Here is a 19060-nt window from a genome sequence, read left to right as displayed (position 1 = left end):
TCTAAACCATGTTATACAGAATTTGCATGAGCGCCCTAACACGTTCCCTCTGCCTAAGACTGCTATGAATGATTTAGCTGCTGTCGATAAAGAAATGCTCAGGTACAAATTAATTTAACAAAAAACTTCCACCTGCTCATTTGACCTTATCCCCATCACCTTTTGTAAGACTGTCTTTAATTGTCTAGAGGATGAAGCGCTAGCAATTGTAAATCACTCTCAGCTGACTAGTATTGTCCCCTGCTATTGTGAAACCTCTCTTAAAGAAAAGTAACCTGGATCCATTTGTGCTAAACAATTTCAAGCTAGTTTCAATGCTTTCTTTTTGAAGTATAATTCTTTAAAAAAAAAAGTATTTAAACGGCTAAAATGATTACCTACATTGCAGCTGTATATTTGAGGAGTTTCAATCTGGCTTTCACCCTCACTAAGACAATGCTGGTTTGAACATGGATGACAAGAAACTCTCGATATTACTACTTTTACTTAACTTAAGTGCTGCTTTTGATACAGTTCAGTTAACATCCTTATGAACAGAATAAGTGTGAAGAGGTGTGTTGGCCTCCCTGGCTCTGTTTTAGACTGCTTTAGGACTTATCTGTCCAGCAGAGACTATTTTGTCTCCGTTGGTTAACACTCCTTAGCTAACACTAGCATAGCATTTGGGGTGCTTCAAAGCTCCATTCTGGGACCTGTGTTGTTTGGTTTCTATATGCTGCCACTGCGAAATATCAGTGAACACAAGATTAATTTTCATAGCCATGCCAATGAAAAAAAAAACTGTCTTTATCACCCAGTGACTTCAGCCCTATTGATAAACTGGTTCAAATGCATTTCACATATCAATTTGTGGATGTCAGATAATTTATTCCAACCCAACAAATAGGTTTTAATTATTGTAGCAAAGGTCCTGAGAAAGATACAGAGCACTAACTTAAAATCTCTTGCACAAAACGCCAAGCCAAAAAATCTCTATATGCTTCACTGTAGAACCTGATTTGAATTTTCAATCTCACATCGGTAATTGTAGTGGCAGATATCTGTGCATCATAGTAAAAGGAGACAACAACAAGTGAGACGAAAGGTCAATAGTTGTACCAGTTTGGGATGTCGCAACAAGCCTGTGTAGGGAGTTTTTGCCATATCCATATCCCTAAAAGGAGGTTAGGAAGTCAACATTAAAAGAAAGTGTTAGGCTTCCAGGAAACCAGATCTTAGTTGGACACGCCAGGTCGGCTTGACCTGGCACACACAAAATGCAAAAGGATGCCTACGTGCCAAACCAGTAGTATAAATAGCCTGGAGAGGGGCTGAGGCATGAGCTGTTTGCCGTGTTTACCGCATCTTCAATAAAGATCCCAGTTGGCTGTTCAACTACTTCTGTTCTCGGTCTCTTACTTTAAAAGTTATTAAAGTTAAGTTATCAAGGAATGATCTTACATAATCTCACTAAAACTGCCTTTTATCCCCTCAGAAATATAGCTTAGGTGCAACAGTTTCTCTCCCAAGCAGAAACTGAGAGACTTATGTATGCTTTTATCACAAGGAGGCTTGATTATGGCAACACACTCCTATATGGTCTACCTAAGAAAGCTATGAGTAAGCTACAGATCATTCAGAATGAAGCAGCACGTGTACTGACCATGACAAGAAGGACATCACACACTTCACCTGTCCTGAAGTCCCTTCATTGGCTGCCTGTCAGTTTTAGAATAGATTTTAAGATCCTTTTATTCATGTTCACTGTCACTGAATGGACTAGTGCCTGAATACTTGTCAAACCAATGTATGCTCCCTCTAGATCACTCAGGTCTTCTGACACTGACCTTTTAATTGTTCCCTGGATAAGGACAAAGAAATACAGGGAGGCGGCATTTAGTGTCTATGGTCGCCGCCGGAACAGCCTGCCAGGGGAGCTGAGGGCATCATTTTAAAAGAAATCTTACACCATCATCTACCATCTTCTTTTGTGTTTTAATGGTCTGTCTGTTCTGCCATGTCTTTTGTTTCCTATATAATCTCCTTATCATTTATTTTCACTGCATTGCTGTATAGCGAAATTATGGATTTTTTTATAATTAAGCTCTCGTTAGTCAGGGCACCACCTCATTAGGAGGACAAATGAATTAATTAAAATGAATTAATTAAGACATTTTAATAAATCAATTAAATTTTGATAAATCAGTTAAATTTCTGAATCTGTGGTTCTATGGTTCAATTGATCCCCTGTATCACTTCAAAGAATAGACACTCACAATCTACTAATAAATCGTGTAATAAATGTTATGATGAACATGCACTACAATATGAATTCAACAGATTGTTACTCGATATAGCAGCGTGAATGAAAGATGATGGTGAATGATGAATTTAATGAAGAATCTGTAATTATGTGGAAGCTAAGAAACGTATACGTTTTACTGAGTTTTACTTTTAAACAAAATTTCAATTACTCGATCTGACATCAACCCTGGATTAATGCAATATTTGGATCCTACTTTCATCGATGGTTGGAGGGACGTCAGCTGTCCGTCCTTTAGAACCACGCATAAGCACACCAGTGGGGAAGATCTCAGGTAGTGGTCCCGGCGGGGTGAGGTCTGCCGGGTCGGCTGGTTTTGTCAAACTGCCTTCTCGATGCTGATAAGTCTACCTGCAGACTTTGTCCTTCTCAGTTATTATGAGTTGTAGGGTTGACAGAGTTTATCTATAGAAAAGGTCTCTTCTCATAGGTTGATGGCAGATGGAGGAAAAAGTCCAATTTAACTCGTTCACTGTTTAATAACTTTTCGGAGAGATCTCAGCGCTGGCCACATGTCAAAATCCTCAAAAATGTCAAAAACAATCCGAATGAAATACTTCATGTGACTGGCTTGCTTTCAAGGCCTGTTCTCTGTATGCTTAATGACAAAAAATATAAGACTACAAAACTAAGTAAGAATAAAAATTGGCGCGCAAAAGAAGATAAAGAAAAAAGATAACTAAAAAAAGATAAAACAATAGGTATGTAAGAGCAACAAGAGAATAAGAGTATCTAAGAGACAAGTGTAAGAGAGAAACAAGAGAAAGTCAAGAGAGAGAATCGAGGTTTCCAGCGGTGCAGGCTGGTTTTCTCCCTGGAGGGGGACTGTGTGTCAGCCAATCAAATTCATCCTAGCTACTTTTTCTCACTGGTGAGGATCTAATTTCTAGTTTTTACCGCAAAACTTTTTCATCATCATATTCATTCATTATTTGATCCTGATTATAAAATGCCTACTAGGGTGCATTATTCTGGCATTGTTATGACATCAGCTTCATTCATTAAAACCTGAAAATAATTAATATGATTGAGCATAACACATTGTTATTCTACCATGTATGTTAGATAATTGATTATCATAATAATGTTAACATAACATCAATGTGACACTTTCTTACATTAAGCACATGTACTTATACCTTATGAAAGAAGAAAGTATAATGTCAGTTCATCAAATATCCATTTATCTGTGTTTACCTTGATTAATTGATGTTGATATAAGTAATTGATGTTGTGTTTAAAAGCATACTATAATGACCAAGATGTCTTTGTTTAAGTTTTAACATTAATTTCTCATTCATATACTCTGTCGTGTTGTTTTAAAGACACAGAAAGAGAGGCTTAAGGAATATGGGGTGCATCATCATTTATGACGGTGGTCTGTAGGAGAGAGATTCTCTTTACATGAGTGTGTGTGTGGGTTCAATTTGATGGTAGAAAGGAAAGTGCAGTTCTTCGATAAGTCCTGACGTCCGAAGGAGACACCGAGATCTGTCTTATGTTACTTTTTATGTAGTTCTGTCACTTTGGGCTTCTTTGTGGAATGTTAGTGGGCATTTGTTTGTCCAAAAGAAAGGCTGTGTCAGTCTCTCTATCAAAACCTGGTCCAATTTATTCATCTCAGGGTCAAAGGGGACTCTGGTCAGATGATGTTCAGCCGTATGTCCACTACAGTTGTAATTTCATTGTATTGTTAAGCACCTTGTATTGCAATTTTGCACGACAGACACTATATATATATATATGTTTAAAAACGTTTAAATGATGGATTGATTATGACAGTGAATTTGCAGGCAGTGAAATAACATTTAAAAATAGAAGAAAGACGCTGAAACGCTCCTCAGTGCTGATGGGATCTGCAGTGTTGGGTGATAATTCTCTGTGGGTTTGTCACTACGAGTGACCCCGTTCACAACACATGTAGTTATTTTGATCCACTGTTCCTGCAAAAGTGATGATCATAGCAGCTTTAAAGTAACAAGAATAAACATAAAAACCATTCATCTATATTGTTTGTCAAACTGAATGTCTATTACTCTGTTTAACAGTTCAGTATCTGTTGTCACAGTATCCACAGTAGGTCTGGTAGAAATAATATTAACACCAAAAATTCATTGATATGCCATTCAACACCATCACAATTTAGCATTCACTCTGCAGGTAGAGGGGGTCAGGGTGAGCGAGGATAGACTTCTTATGAATATAAATAATACAACACACACACACACGCACGCACGCACACACGCTCGCACACACACACACACACACACACACACACACACACACACACACACACACACCACACATATGCACCCTCATATACATTTACATGCAGACTCATATGCACATATGCTTAGAAGAGAGCTCTCAGGTCACAGGAAGTTGGAATGTGCTTTTCATCATCAAAATGTATGCATCGGGTCAGTGCATCTTCACGCTACAACAAAGGACGCAGAAAAATAGCCAAACTGAGCCTGTGACTGTAAAAAAAAAAAAACCTGAGGTAAATCAGTCTCACATCCTAGGAATGAAAGCAACTCTGTCAATCTTAATATCAATTTAACCTGCCGCACTGATTCTAGTAGCTTACAGGAGCTAAGAGCAAATATGGAAAAGCAATACTTTAATGAATGTGATGACTTTGTACTTGTTCAGGGCACCACCTCAATTAATAAAGGACTATTGTTATATGTAATCAATCTTAAGATTTTGATCTTTTTCTAGCCACTGAGTATTTTATTACTGCAAGAAAGAACATATTTATTTCGATAAATGGGAGCAGTTATGAACTGCGCAATAATTAATACAATACCATTAATGAAGTGAAACTGGAATTAGCAAACCATGAATAAATTGAATTGACAGCAATCTATGAAAAGCCAGCCAATAAAACTTTGGTAACAGTAAATAAAGATTGCAGAGGTTTAGGTCAATGAATCTAAATTAACACGGGACAATGTGACGCAGGACAAAATATAACTACTCTAATCTTTTACTAATAAGGAAATGTGCAAAACGCTCATCTATAGTTGGCGGAAAGTTATTGAGGCTAAGTTTCACCTTGGGTTGGAATCAACTAAAACTGTTCTCTGAAGTTTCTGGAGGGAGGGAGGCTGGATTTGGTCACCATGGTAACAGATGGAGGAGGCTGCATGGTCTCTGGCTTGGTTCTAAGTGATCTTCAAACACCAGGTCTTTCTCTACTTTTGGTCACGACGGCTGGCTGACCAACGGAAACACTGACCATGTGCAGCAGGAGGGAATTCATGGCTATAGTTTGCAGGGATTGTAGTTATTTGAACACAAACTGTAGCTACTCTGTTTTAGATGAGGGAAGGGCAGAACAGTTTTTTAAAATCATTCATCGGAGGATGGCATAACTTGTTAAATAAAACTATGGCACGATAGCAAACTATGCTTAAAGTTTCAGCAAAAACTGTATGAAGTGTAAAAAAATGTGGTTTGAATGCAAAAAATGTTTGGGATGCAAATGATTTTAGGTTTGAGGCCAGCAGCATGCAGATAAAAGCAAACAAATACACTGATGAGAGTGGTGAGAGTGAACTAAAACAGTTAAGTCAGGGGCTGTAAAACCCCCAAAAAAGTATGAGCTAAAATGTTCCATAGAACTCAGATTAACTGAGTCATGTAATAATTCTCTCCAAGTTCGTATCTATGAGCAATCCCTCTCATATTCCACCAAATTTGATTCAATGTTTATGTAAAATACTGATTAGAGCAGATTGACTATATGTAGTTAAATTAGATTGGGTTGTAATGCACCTGTGGATTGCATTCAATTAAAATGTAAACCATGTAGATTTGGTCAATCAACAACTAGCCAAACATTATATGAGCTTTTCTCCATGAAATGCAAATGAGTTTGTTTTTTCAGTATGGAACCGTGATGACAGATCTGATTGTGACACAATCTAGCTGCCTTCTCAGTTAAAGACAACAATTTAGAAAATATATGTGTATAAAGACCAAAAGAAGCAGAAATGAGTAGCACATATCTTATGATGCCCTTTTCTGACTTTGATTGAAATGTTTGGTGAAATCTTGATTAAAGTGAAAGGTTGATTTTTTTTCCCCCCGGTTCATGTGAGGTACATTTTAGGGCTCTGTGTTGCATTGCTTGTTAGAACCGTTGTTATAGCTCTTTGATTCTGCTATTTGGCACATCCTATTTGCTGATAAGAAGGTCACCAATTCACAGTGGTGTCACATAGAGAAATGAGAATCCTCTTGTTTACAGCTGTCTTGTAGTTTGATAAATTGTCACTTGGGGAAGTTAGAGGCTATAACTGCAGAAAAGGGAAGATTCATTAAACAAAGTCTGTGTCTGTTTTAGCTGGCCTAGTATCATTCTTCAACTGTTTCTTTCTTTAGATCAGGGTTTTTAAAGTCTGAGACTGGGAGCCACCCCTCAGACAAAGATTGAAAAAAGGCACCCGCTCACCCCCCCCCTTTAGTTTACTTGCTTAGTTTCACTCAATTCCTGGATGCCTATGGGATCATGATTGTTATTTGATCCCATAGACACTCTAAAATTGAGCCAAGGTAGCCTGATATTGCTGTTTGGCATAACTTCAGACTATACCAAATGATTAAAAAAAGTCTGTCTTAAGGCATTTATTAGTTTCTTAGTCTGGGAGAGTGGGAAAAACATCAAAATTCCCCAAATCACTGTGTCTATGAACTATCTCTATAACCAAATCACACACATTTGACTATCCTCCGTGTTATCCTTTTGATAACAAATATGTTTTCACTTCCAGATAGATAGAGAGCTCAATAGACAGTGAGATAGATAGACATTTCCTTTTTTTCTGTGTTTTCTCTGTTAATACGTCCATGCATCTGTGTTTATATGATTATGCGGGTTGCTCACCTGCAGCCAGCGGGGCCAAGCGAGTGAAAACCAGCCTGACACGTGTCACACTTCTCCCCTGTCACGCCAGCTTGACACGTACACTTTCCTTCTTCATCACACTGTAGACTCACTGACGCTGCGAGGGACAGCAGATGGATAATGCAAAAAGAAAAAGAAAAAGGGAACATAAAAGGTTCACAGAAAGAAACACAAAAGGGATAGAAGGAGGTTTTTTTGTCAAGAAAATGGAAGAAATATCTTAGAATCCATAAAGGTTATTGAAAGATTATATGAAATAGATCAATATATCGATAATAATGTGTTATGACGGGGATAAATGAACACCTTCTATTGAATTCCTGTTCATAAACCCCTTGAGATGAGCCTGGAGAAGGAGGATATAAACTTGCAACCACATTGCAGCTGACACACTGTATCTTTAGTTAATGGAGAAAAAAGACCAGCTGAGGCATTGTGGACAAGAGAAAAAAGGAAGCCTGATGGAATTTTCTATAAACTTTGATCAATATAATGGACTCCAACAGCTCTGTGCAATCACCTTACACCGTTTAGGAGACGTACAGGAAAAGATAGCTGATGTATTCCTTCATTTATCCCTCTCTGGTTCTCTCTCTTTACCCTGATAATAGTGTAATTAGGAGCCAAAACATTTATTGCCCTCCTCCTTAATTTAGACTGAATTCAATGAGCACTGAGTCTCCTTATTGATACTGTTCAGCGAGTCAACTGGATACATTTACTACAGTAGGTCTGAGTAAAGTCATGGATTTCTTTAATGGTCATTTGGGAAACTACAGCGAAGAATAAATCTGATGAGATGTGCAAGACATGAGATGAACAAGATTGTATGAATTATGAATTGGAAAAGATTCCTCTCTTAGGCAAGGTTTGGCAGTTGAGCAGTAGATGAATTAGGAAATATTAATGCAGTGTTATTAATCATTTAAAAACATTTGGCCATAAAATTTGCAACAATTAATCCTATAAATCCTTTTCATCTGTCGCCAAATCTTGGTTATGGTACCTTATTGTGCCAATACAGCATTCCAGTTTAACAATGATTAAATGTCATGCCAGAAGAAACAAAAGATGTGACTAAAGCTCTTGGCATGGAATATAATAAGGATTCTTAAGTTATCATCAAAACAATTAAGGGTTTTGTATCTGGAGTTTACCATTGATATTGCAGTTGCAGGGCAGGCACTGCTCTTCAGGAGATCTCCTGTAGTGGTTCTCTCTGCATCGCTCACAGTGGGGCCCATCAGTGTTGTCCCTGCAGTTCACGCAGCGCCCCCCACTGCCAGTGCTCCGGTACTGCTCCATGTCGAACACACACTCCTCTGATCTCCCACTGCAGTTGCACTCTGCGAGCGAGGGGAAAGAAAGCAAGATAGCGGAAGAGCAAGAGGTCAAGTAAGGAGAGATGTGAAGAATGAGGGAAGAGCAGCCACGGGGGATGAATGCGAAAATGAAGAAGAAGAGGCAACAAGGTAAAAAAGAGAGAAGACAGAAATAGGGGAGAGAAGAGACAGAGGGAGGTTATATGTGTGAGAGATTATGCGTTCTGGGATTGGATCATAATTTAGAGGCTCGTTGCTAATCTCATTTCACACAGGCCTAATGAGGAGCCAATCGGCTGTCAGGGGGCACTTAGATAACAGTAATTCATGTTTATACAAGAGCAAATTACTCAGCTGATAACACACCATCACAGCTCTCATACCCCTCACATCAAATCCCTCCTTAGTTTACCAGTTACCCTGAGGGGGGATTTAGGGGAAATTGCCCATTTTATTATGAATCAAGCTCTCTGTTGTACTGGCAATAGCCACATGATTATCTCTCCTGGTTAATAAGTAGTCTAAGTAGTGCTCACTTTATGTCAAAAAAAAAAAAAGATCACCAGTTGCTATACCAGTTCACTGAAGTGTTAGAAAAGCCCAGATTGTGTATAAAACTCCTATAATATCTAAAATGTTAGATTCCTCTCAATATGACAAGAGTGCAAGTGATGCGTTCACTTACTGTACATACTGAAGGACATTTGAGTTGCGATGCAACTGCTTACCTTAGGAAAAAAGGTGACAAACTATACAAGTCACTCACTATGAATCTCTGAAGTGAACTGAATGAAGTGATTGGAATCAATAAAGTGATTTGTCATTTCCACCTTTAACCTGTTGAAGTTAAGCAAATATTGAACCTCCAAACTGTATAGGTTAGCTGCTTGGTAAACACCAATGTCCTATCTATTCCTACAGGTACATCTGTTAAATAAGGAAGATGACACTGTGTAACTGTTTGGACACTGTCCTATCTGGACCTGGACCTGTAACTGATTAAATATTGAGGATTGTTAAATTTTGTATCAGCGTATCTATTTTAACAGGCGCAACTTCTCCAGCTATTACCATAAAAGTGGAGAGGACCTCAGAAACTCACAGACCACTGTGCATAGCCAATCTTCTCGTGTGACACTAATCAGCCAATCAAATCCGTGCATTCGGATATGCGGAGAGACTCGACTGTCAATGAGATATACACATGGAGAAAATAGTGTTGAGATGTTTTGTTATAAAGTTATTAGATGTGAAATAACGTTTATGGTTTAAGTTTAAGTTAAGTTTGAAAGTATAAAGGGATTATTTTTTATTTTTCTAAAACTAAGCACTTTATTTAAGAATCACAATGAAAAGCTTTCTGTAATGCACTTTATTTTAAAATGCCATCTTTATTTGATATAAGAAAAGAAAATGTATTAATCTTATTCTTTTTTTATTCTTTTTTATTTATTTTAATATTTATTTGAATCCCACAAGTTCAGTGTAATTACTAATGAATTAATTCTACTGTATTTATTTGACAGTCTACAATCTACCCACTAGACACAGATGCTGATGGAACAACAATGCTACTTCGAGGTACTGAAAAATAACACAGACATTATGATGTTCCGGACCTTCACATTAGGACATTTTCACAAATTGGACCTCAGTGAATTTTGGTTTAAAGGAATCTTTGATGGAGCTGTGCTGTGTAGAGAAAATGACACTACAAGCTCCTCCTTTAATATTACCCCCAGCATTTGGACATATTGTTCATTCAAAAATATTGATTACTGCGCTTTCAAGCCTCTGCCCTGAAATTGTAGCTTTGATGGATGAAATGAAAATATACTGCAGGAACAAGTAGTCTCTGCACTGCTAGGAGTGTATCTTTTTGACAAATGCAGAGTCCCTTGTTATCACATCTGCAATCCCTTTGACTGTGGGGCAACAGAATCTGACAAAAACTGACACTCCACATAGAAAGTTGCTGCAGCATGACTCACTTGTGATTGGCACTGGTAGGCGACTGGAGCACAAATTCGACCAGCCAGCTCTACTTGTCAGCTCCCATCCACTTTATCTTTCTCTTGCCGGCTAGTGGTGCTGCCACTGCTGGTCAGGCTAGCCGATAGCCAGGTGGCAGTACTGTCAACAGCAGCCAGAGCCTCTGTCAGATTTCCTCAAATCCTTGTCGACTCTGACGTCTCTTAAGTAATACATGATGTCTACTGTTATACTGTGAGAATGTTTGATTGTCCACGCCTATCGTCAGGAAGCGGAACATTTTCTCAAAATTTTAGTTCACATAACTTCAGGTCTAACTATGAGTTATGGCGAAAGTTGCTTCATGTGTGAAGTGAAGTGCGGAAAAATACTTTGTTTAATTATAGAACGTCATCCTACATGAGCTTCAGGGCTAAGTGAACATCTGGCTTCTCATCCCTCTCACCAAGTTCAAACTATATTTGCTTATTTTTTAATTACTTGCTGTTTATGTGTCAGTACCTGATTCTTTTATCAAGCTTTTGTATGTACTGTTTTATTCAGTCGTTCGGTTTGGTTATCTGCACTGAATAATAGGTGTATGATTAGAATTAGTTAATTCCAAGTTGTATTTAAACCATTCTATGTTTAATTTTTTCTTTGTAATGTACATTAGCGGTATTTGATCAAATGAAAAGGCATCAAACGCCATGACATTACTAAACCCATTATCATAAGAATGGTAAATTACTGCGGCATATTTTCCATTTAAGTAAAGGAGTGGACAATAATGGCGTTTTTCCACTATACAGTTCTAGCACTACTCGACTCGGTTTAGGGATAGTACCTGGTACCTGGTACTTTTTTAGTACCTGCTCTGCTGAGATTCCAAGTGAGCTGAGCCGATACTAAAATGTGATGTCAAACAGACTGCCGGCCACTGATTGGTCAGAGAGTCGTCACTGGAAGAGTCATGAGCCGTCTGACACAGGAATCAAACCCGGCATTTTTAAATACCGGCAACAGCGTTACAGAGATTCGGCTCTCTTCTCTTGCTTTGTGTGTGACAAAAGGCACAGGCCGAGCAGCAAGTACACCATCGCCTCCATTGTTTATGTGTTTGTCACAGCAGTTTCGCGCAGCCATGCTATGACGACGAGCCGAGTAGTGCTAGAACTGTATAGTGGAAAAGCGCCATAAGTGTAGCAGAACATTGTGTATGGGGGATGAACACACATACACATATACACAGGTTTGTAAAACTATCTTAGTGAGGACATTCATCGACATAATACATTCCCTAGCCCCTAACCATAACCATAACCATCACAACTAAATGCCTAACCCCTTAACTGAACCTAAAGAAAGTCCTCAGAAAGTGAGGACCAGTGAAAATGTCTTCACTCTCCTTAAACGTCCTCACTTCTCAGGTATGAAAACTCAAATGGGTTCTCGTAAAGACAGCCATACAAGTACACACACTCACATTATACAAAAACACACACACACACACACACACACACACACACACACACACACACACACACACCACACACACACACACACACACACACACACACACACACACACACACACACACACACACACACACACACACACATACACACACACACACACACAGTATGGCAGACAGGAACTAAGAAAGGACAAATCAGTTCAAGAAGTTTATCACATAGACCTCTACACAGCCTTCCACAGCCATAGTTTGGTCATCTTGACCACATTTACGTCCACCCGCATCCACATCCAACTTTTCCACGTGCTGCTTTCCTGTCCTGGAAACACACAGCCTGTGCATCACAGCCACTGTGGAGGCTCCATACAAGTAAGTAGGCAAACTTAGCTCCAGACTCAGAAGGAACAAAATAGTGCACAAAGAACTCCTGTCCTGTGATTGATGGAATCACCTCCTCAAACACTATGCCTCATACATTTTTGGATGACCTTTAGTGAAGAAATCTACAGGACTGCAATAGTAAGTGTAAGGATACAACACCTTGTAGTGAGCTACAGCCTTCTCAACCGTAAATAATATCATTCTCATTTGCAAAGATTCCTTTTTTTAATCAAAGAAATCAAGGAAACAGTTGTAATGAAAGTATCTGCAAGTCTTGAAATCCCCCCTCTTGACAGCATATGTAGAACTCTACAGTAACTGGATGTCTCCTCTACAGATAAATGTCCTGCAGTATCCCTTTGCAGAAAAAGGGATGGCGCAGTGCCTTCATTGTGACTATGACTCAGTGGCACTAACCTCTCTTGAGAGGCTGTTCCTGCAGCACTTCATAGTCCGGCTGAAGGCTTCTAAGGACTCTTTAATTTGCATATCATGCCCATATAGGCGTGAACGTTGCCCTCATATTACTGCTTGGGTCAAAGAGATTAGCCTGGACACACAGCGAAAGCCATGTTCATCTTTATCAGCAGTGCTTTTAAAAGCACTCAGCCCCAAATAAATAAGCAGTGTGGTATAGCAGTACTATACAGAACTGGTGGTGTATGAGTCTTGTCAGCATCAATCTGATGGCTATAAGATGTTTGATCAAAGGAAAATCCAGAAATCCACAAATCCCCTACTGTGATGCAAATATTGCCTGAATTACCTACCAAATACACACAATGTCACAAATCAAAGAATATAACATGTAAATGAGTGAAAACAAATAAATGTAGAGCCTTGTTTATGTCTATAATATGTCTGGATTGAATTAGACAAATATATTTACTGAACTCAGCAGCTGGTTGTCTGAGATCAAGCAGGCTAAAGGATGCTGCCGTAGGCACTATAATTCCTTCATACTGCCACCTCACCTCACCTGAAAGAGGTGATGCAATCCACCATCCTATTGTCTTCTGCTGTTTAGATAAATAATTTCTTGTATTGTACTGCTGCAAAACCCATTATAGAGAGCGACAACAATCCCTGAGGGCACAATAATTTCTCATTTTTACATCTAATTTGCTGGACGAATGAGATGTCGGACTAGCCAGGAGAGTATAGGACACCAGCACTGATAAGAGACCATGCAGCATTCATACATTATCTGTAATCTTAAGTGTAGTGTAACAAACAAATCAGACCTCTGCCTAACCCCACACACTATTCAGCCTGTTACCTCTGTGCTTGGGTTAAGATGTGTTTTCTTTTTTGATAAGGGGTCATTAAAAAGCAGCATTTGCCAACAAGATCAGCCCAGTAATCTATCAACATTGTCGACTACACTGCCAGAGGAGTTGGTCTGCACATGGTTTTATGATCTCCTTTCAGTCATGCTACAGAAATGTGCTGCTGTTATGTCATTTTATGTAATTGCTAATATTTAATCTTTCTCGCTATTTTTTTTTTTCATTTTAGGAGACAGCAAAGAGTCCTATGTGTGTTTTAATCAAATTTTAGAATGGCGGACGTCCTATATTAAAGGGATACTTGGACATTTTCAGAAATACACTTATCTGCTCTGTTGTTGTGACTTAACCCTTACATCCTGTTCAGGGTCAGATTTAACCCATTTTTACATCTGAGATCAGTTAAAAATACTTTTTTTTTTCTTTTAGCCTGAAATTTGATGAATTTAACATACAAATAAGGAAATATATTCAGCACATATTCATCCAAATGAACTCTTTCGGCTGTTTGAAAGCTTAATTAAGGAATAATCTCACATTTATCTGTGACTGATGAGGTGTTTATGAATGATTTGTAGTTCAGAAGTTTGTTATTGAGACTAATTATGAGGAAATACTGCAATGAGTCAGAATATTAAATAGTATGTGAGGGTTAAATGATTGATACCACTCACATATCTGACTGCTAAATATGAAGCTAAGATCAAGAGACAGTAACCTTAACTTAGCAAAAACGTGAAGCAGGAACTCATTGCCTAATTGTTCCCTTTAAGAGCCTTTTTTTGGGATTATAATTACATGAACAATCAAAGATCTGTAAACTGTAAAACATCACAGTGTTTCAATTAAGATTAATACATTTCACTGCTACTGGATCTGGAAATCTTTCTAAGACTGGCAATCTAGTTAGCGATAAAATTGAGATGATCTCACTAAAGTCCAGTGTGAGTTTTTAAATGTGCAATTTATGTGTTTAAATATTTTACAATCTAGAAAAATAGTTTTCGTTCTCTACCAAACACAGTTCCCTGCAGTTACAGCTGTACTTTATAGAAAAAGGTTTGAAATCACAGTTAGCAGCCTCATTTACCAAAACATATATTATATGTTCATATAAATACATATAACAGGACAGCTGAGGCATTAGAGAGTTGATGGTATCTTTGGTGAATAGGTGAATGAGAGGTAAATTGTAAAGCGCTTTGTCTGCTAAGATAGAAAAGCACCATAAAAGCACAGTCCATTTATATGTGCCATTGATTGTACTCAATAAATACAAATCTCATCTGAGACAGCGCACTGTCTGCCTTGACTGTTTGTGGCCGACAGGTAACTAAGTGTAAACAGAAAGCACAACATGGAAAGCCTTTGTGATGCAGATCATGAGGACTGAGCCATTTGGGAGTTGAGGCGAAAAGGACTCAGCAGGAAATGAAGTGGAAGGATGTTGACATGGATGCTAATTTGCATTCTGGGCGAAAAGCAATCACTTTTATATATTCTTCGGTCTAGGTGGAAATGCAGCGTTGTAACAGATGATTAGTGTCATACATACTGTATACAATTTGCTAGACTGGATATGGGTTGGATGGGGATGGGACTGAAGGGAAATCAATGTCAAATTATATAATTCCATTAAAAATTAGAACTTTGTGAATCAAAATAAAACAGTTATTACAGAAGAGCTTATTTCAAAATTGTTTCTTTTTTGTTACATAAAAGCAGATTTGATGGCGCTCAGGACACAAGGTTTATTTTAAAGTTTTCAATGCATAAGATCTCTAAGAATCTTTGTTACACCCTGTCTGTCTGATGTAATTTACTGTTAGATCCTGACTGATCCTATCACCATGACAAGGTAATTATAATAGCTGTGCTGTGTGCGTAAAAATTGGATCTGCTAATATCTCGTTACTCCTGCTGTGTGATGGCACAGCAGGTATTTGATGAACTCAAAAGAATCCTACATACAAACAGATGTGGGGAACACACATTACTACCGCATTACCGATTATTCAGTGACAAGTGAAAATAACATGTAGCCCTGTGGCTCTTATTTCATTTATTGCAGAGATTACAGAGATTAAAATGTTTTAAATTGATAATAAATAACAGTTCATAAGGCATAAATATGTTTAAAAAAAATGTTGGATTATAACATGTAAAACGTCATTCTATGTACAGTTAAAAAGTCAGAGATACAAGTGTGTTGTTAGTTTAAAAGCAATTCATAGTTGGTTGTTGGCACAGTGAGCAGGAAAGTGTTTATTTTTGGGTCAGTGGAGCATCTTCTCCTTCTCTCATCTTTGTACCCTCAGTCCTTAGCCAATCCTGTCCTCACCTTGATCAGGTAGGAGGTGTTTAGCGTCAACTACGGCGCACCAAAGATAGTTACGGCAGAGCCATTTTATCGGCGTCAAGCATAAGAGCTAAGCTGTAAACTGTATATTAAAAAATAAAGTAAAACACTCTAAGCTCCCAAGACTGACGAAGAGTCGTCGCGTGGTGGAAGTGTGTGTACTCTGAGAAGCTGTCAGAGGTAAATACATGTGTTTTATTTACTCACTTTTATGTGAAATGTGTAAATACGAGCTAAAATGCTAATCGCTGCTAGCCGTTAGCTCAACATGCTCATAGCCTTACACTGCTACTTTTGCATTGCGACTAGCAATTGCTAATTTGTGTAGTTTGTATACTGTGGGGTTTCGCCATGAGTTAGCCTGTAGTTTTGATATTAAAAGGAGTTATTTGATTCAGGACTGCCATAAGGGAGAGAGTGAGGACCGGGAAAGCCCTGGACCGTGAGAGAGACTGTAGCTGCTGTACTTGAGCGTGTGGTTTCTGCATCGTGTTGCCGCTAGCTTCACCCTGACCGCTGAAACCTCGTGCCCTCTGCCCTTTCCCCCCATCCTCCACTCTGACTGTTGGATCTGTAAGTACTTGTGCACGTGCCTTTTAGTTGTGCTGGTTAAACCCAGTGAAGCGGCCTTTCGTTTTTGGCCTCACCGCTCACGAGCATCGACCGGGCCTGCAACGTGTTAACTTAATTTGCATTTATTCTATAAGCCCGGTGTGAATGTGTGTGTGTGTGTGGGCTGTGGACATTTTAGCTTATGGTCATTTTCACCTTCTTGTGGGTTATAACTGATTGATTGAAGGTCACAACTGTGAGATCAGCATATTGTTTTTGAACATTGTTACCAATACACATCTAAAGGTCAACAGTGAATTAGTTAATTGTGTAATAAATAATTGTTATTGTTGAAACTACATCTGTGTTTTAATTATAAGGTTTATACTTTGTGGTCATTTAAAATACAGGTTAGTTGTTTACTTTAAAGGGAAGTACCTAAATTTGTGTTACTTCTTACATATTATTGGAGGCACCGCCAAATTATTTCATATTCATATTTAGTTCTTTACAAGCATACCGCGCCAAAACCAGACGAACTCAGGCCCCGTTCCAGTGTACTACAACACCCCAACAATTGTCAAATAATACTCATTAGCTACCTGGGGCTGGGGTTACAAACAGGTGAGATTTATTCTAATCTATTACAGAGTGAAGAGCAGAGTGAAAAAGCTAAAAGAAGAAGCATGTGTGTGCACCTCCGCCTACTAAAGCCCCGTAAAGTATGGCTTTTTACACTCTCTTTAATAATGCACCAATCTCAGGAGCTTAAATGTGGAAGAGAAAGCTTGTTATTCAGACATTTTCCAGGAAGCCTGGCTAACCTATACACCTACTGGATATTTTCCATTGAGGAGTCACTTTGTGCCTCTTATTTGGTGAACTGATGATTTGTTTGAGTGGCATGACAGTGAGAGAGAGTCTGAATGCGAGTGTCACTCAGACAAAAATTATTATTATTATTTTTTTCTCCATGATACCGCCCCAGCTCCATAAAAATTCACCTCTAAAAGTGAATTTACTGATTTTCAGCAAGTTGCTCTATTTCTAAATACTAAAAAAAGTTCTTTTTACAATTTTTTTTTTCTAACAACCTGCTGCATGATTATTTGTTATTTGGAAAAAAACATACATTTAATGCAATGTCTGTTTTGTGTGGAAGCATTTGGGGCTCAGTAGTAGAACATATTTTTTAATTGCCCTAAATTACTATAATACGACACAGGCAAAAACAACAACAGTAGTAATAATGAAGATATAAAAGGGGAACTGATTTTTGGTTTAAATGTACTTTATCCATCATATTTCAAAGTAGGGGCACTACCAGTAGGTTTAGATGATAGGTATCTGATATATCTATTATGAAATATACTATTGATATTTTAAAATATTGATCACAGTTTCCCAGCTACAACCGCAGCCTTCAATCTTAAATCAGGGGCAAGAAAGGATTTAAAGTACTGACCCACTGAGACAGCCTGAGGCTAAGCTGATGACAACATCTAACAAACAACTAAAATCATGGAGACCTGCAGCAACCTGCTTGGGCTATAAATTCATTCTCAGAAGGTGATAATCTTGATGAGAATGACATCTGATTGCACCCCGGATACACACAAACACCAACTCTTGCACAACACTTTCCATATTCCTCCTCATAAACCTCATAACCACAAAGCAAAAAGCAAGAAAAAAAAACAGCAGTCCAATATAAACTTTTGATAAACAACCTAGACTGATGGTAAAGTTACTCAGAAAAAACACTCAGACACGATCATGTAATACTGAAACACATATAAAAAGGCCCCTTAAAACATCCATTTGCAACCTGCTACCACACACAGTAACACGTTGCATGTGGAGCCGTGTGTTTTATAAGTTGTTTTTTCTCTCGATACGTACATGATAAGGATTTATATAGGGTTTAATAGGTGCCTAGAAAGACACTTTTATTCTGCACTACTTATCTATTGGAGGATGTGCAATTACAATGCATCAATGAAAAGTGGGAAGAATTTGCAAAGCAACGCTGACAAAAACACAGACTCAAATGAGAATTAGGCCATCACTCAAATTAAACGAGCACATTGCTGGAATGAATGATGACCTGGAGAAGATGCTTGATTAATAGAGTAGAAGTTTGTGTTTTTCCTTGGACAAAACTTACACTGTAAATTTGACAGTTCACGCAAGGCTCCGACTGGCAAATGCCAGATGGGCCAGTCCAGTAGGGGGGTGTGTGTGGATGGATGTGTGTGTTGGAAAAAATTCAACCTGCGGGCCAAGGTTCACTTGATATTGGAACAGCCCATTTGGGGGTTAGACAGTCCCAATTGCCAATAGGCTACCTATATTGTAAGGCAAGTGCAGGAAGTAATACCTGGACATCAGCGTTAAAAAAAAGTTAACTTAAGTTTCACTGTTGGGAAAATTCTTGGTAGTGAATCAAAGGAAATATATAATTCCACACAGACAGACTGGAGTTTGAATTG

At 38.4% G+C, this 19060-nt stretch overlaps 1 protein-coding gene across 1 annotated transcript in view; it reads right to left on the bottom strand.

The window, feature by feature from the left end:
- Window positions 1-19060, bottom strand: part of lamc3 (laminin, gamma 3) — a 111333-nt gene that overhangs the window by 54074 nt on the left and 38199 nt on the right. The window contains exons 5-6 of the mRNA XM_062434478.1: window positions 8375-8563; window positions 7197-7314 (exon numbers count right to left, since the gene is read on the bottom strand). Of these exons, the coding sequence (XP_062290462.1) occupies window positions 7197-7314; window positions 8375-8563 (307 nt within the window). The remainder of the gene's footprint in view (window positions 1-7196; window positions 7315-8374; window positions 8564-19060) is intronic.

The sequence above is a fragment of the Scomber scombrus genome, chromosome 15, assembly GCF_963691925.1.
Source record: "Scomber scombrus chromosome 15, fScoSco1.1, whole genome shotgun sequence".
Lineage (NCBI taxonomy): Eukaryota > Metazoa > Chordata > Actinopteri > Scombriformes > Scombridae > Scomber > Scomber scombrus.
The sequence above is the reverse complement of the archived record's forward strand: the minus strand, read 5'-3'. Positions and strand labels throughout refer to the sequence as shown.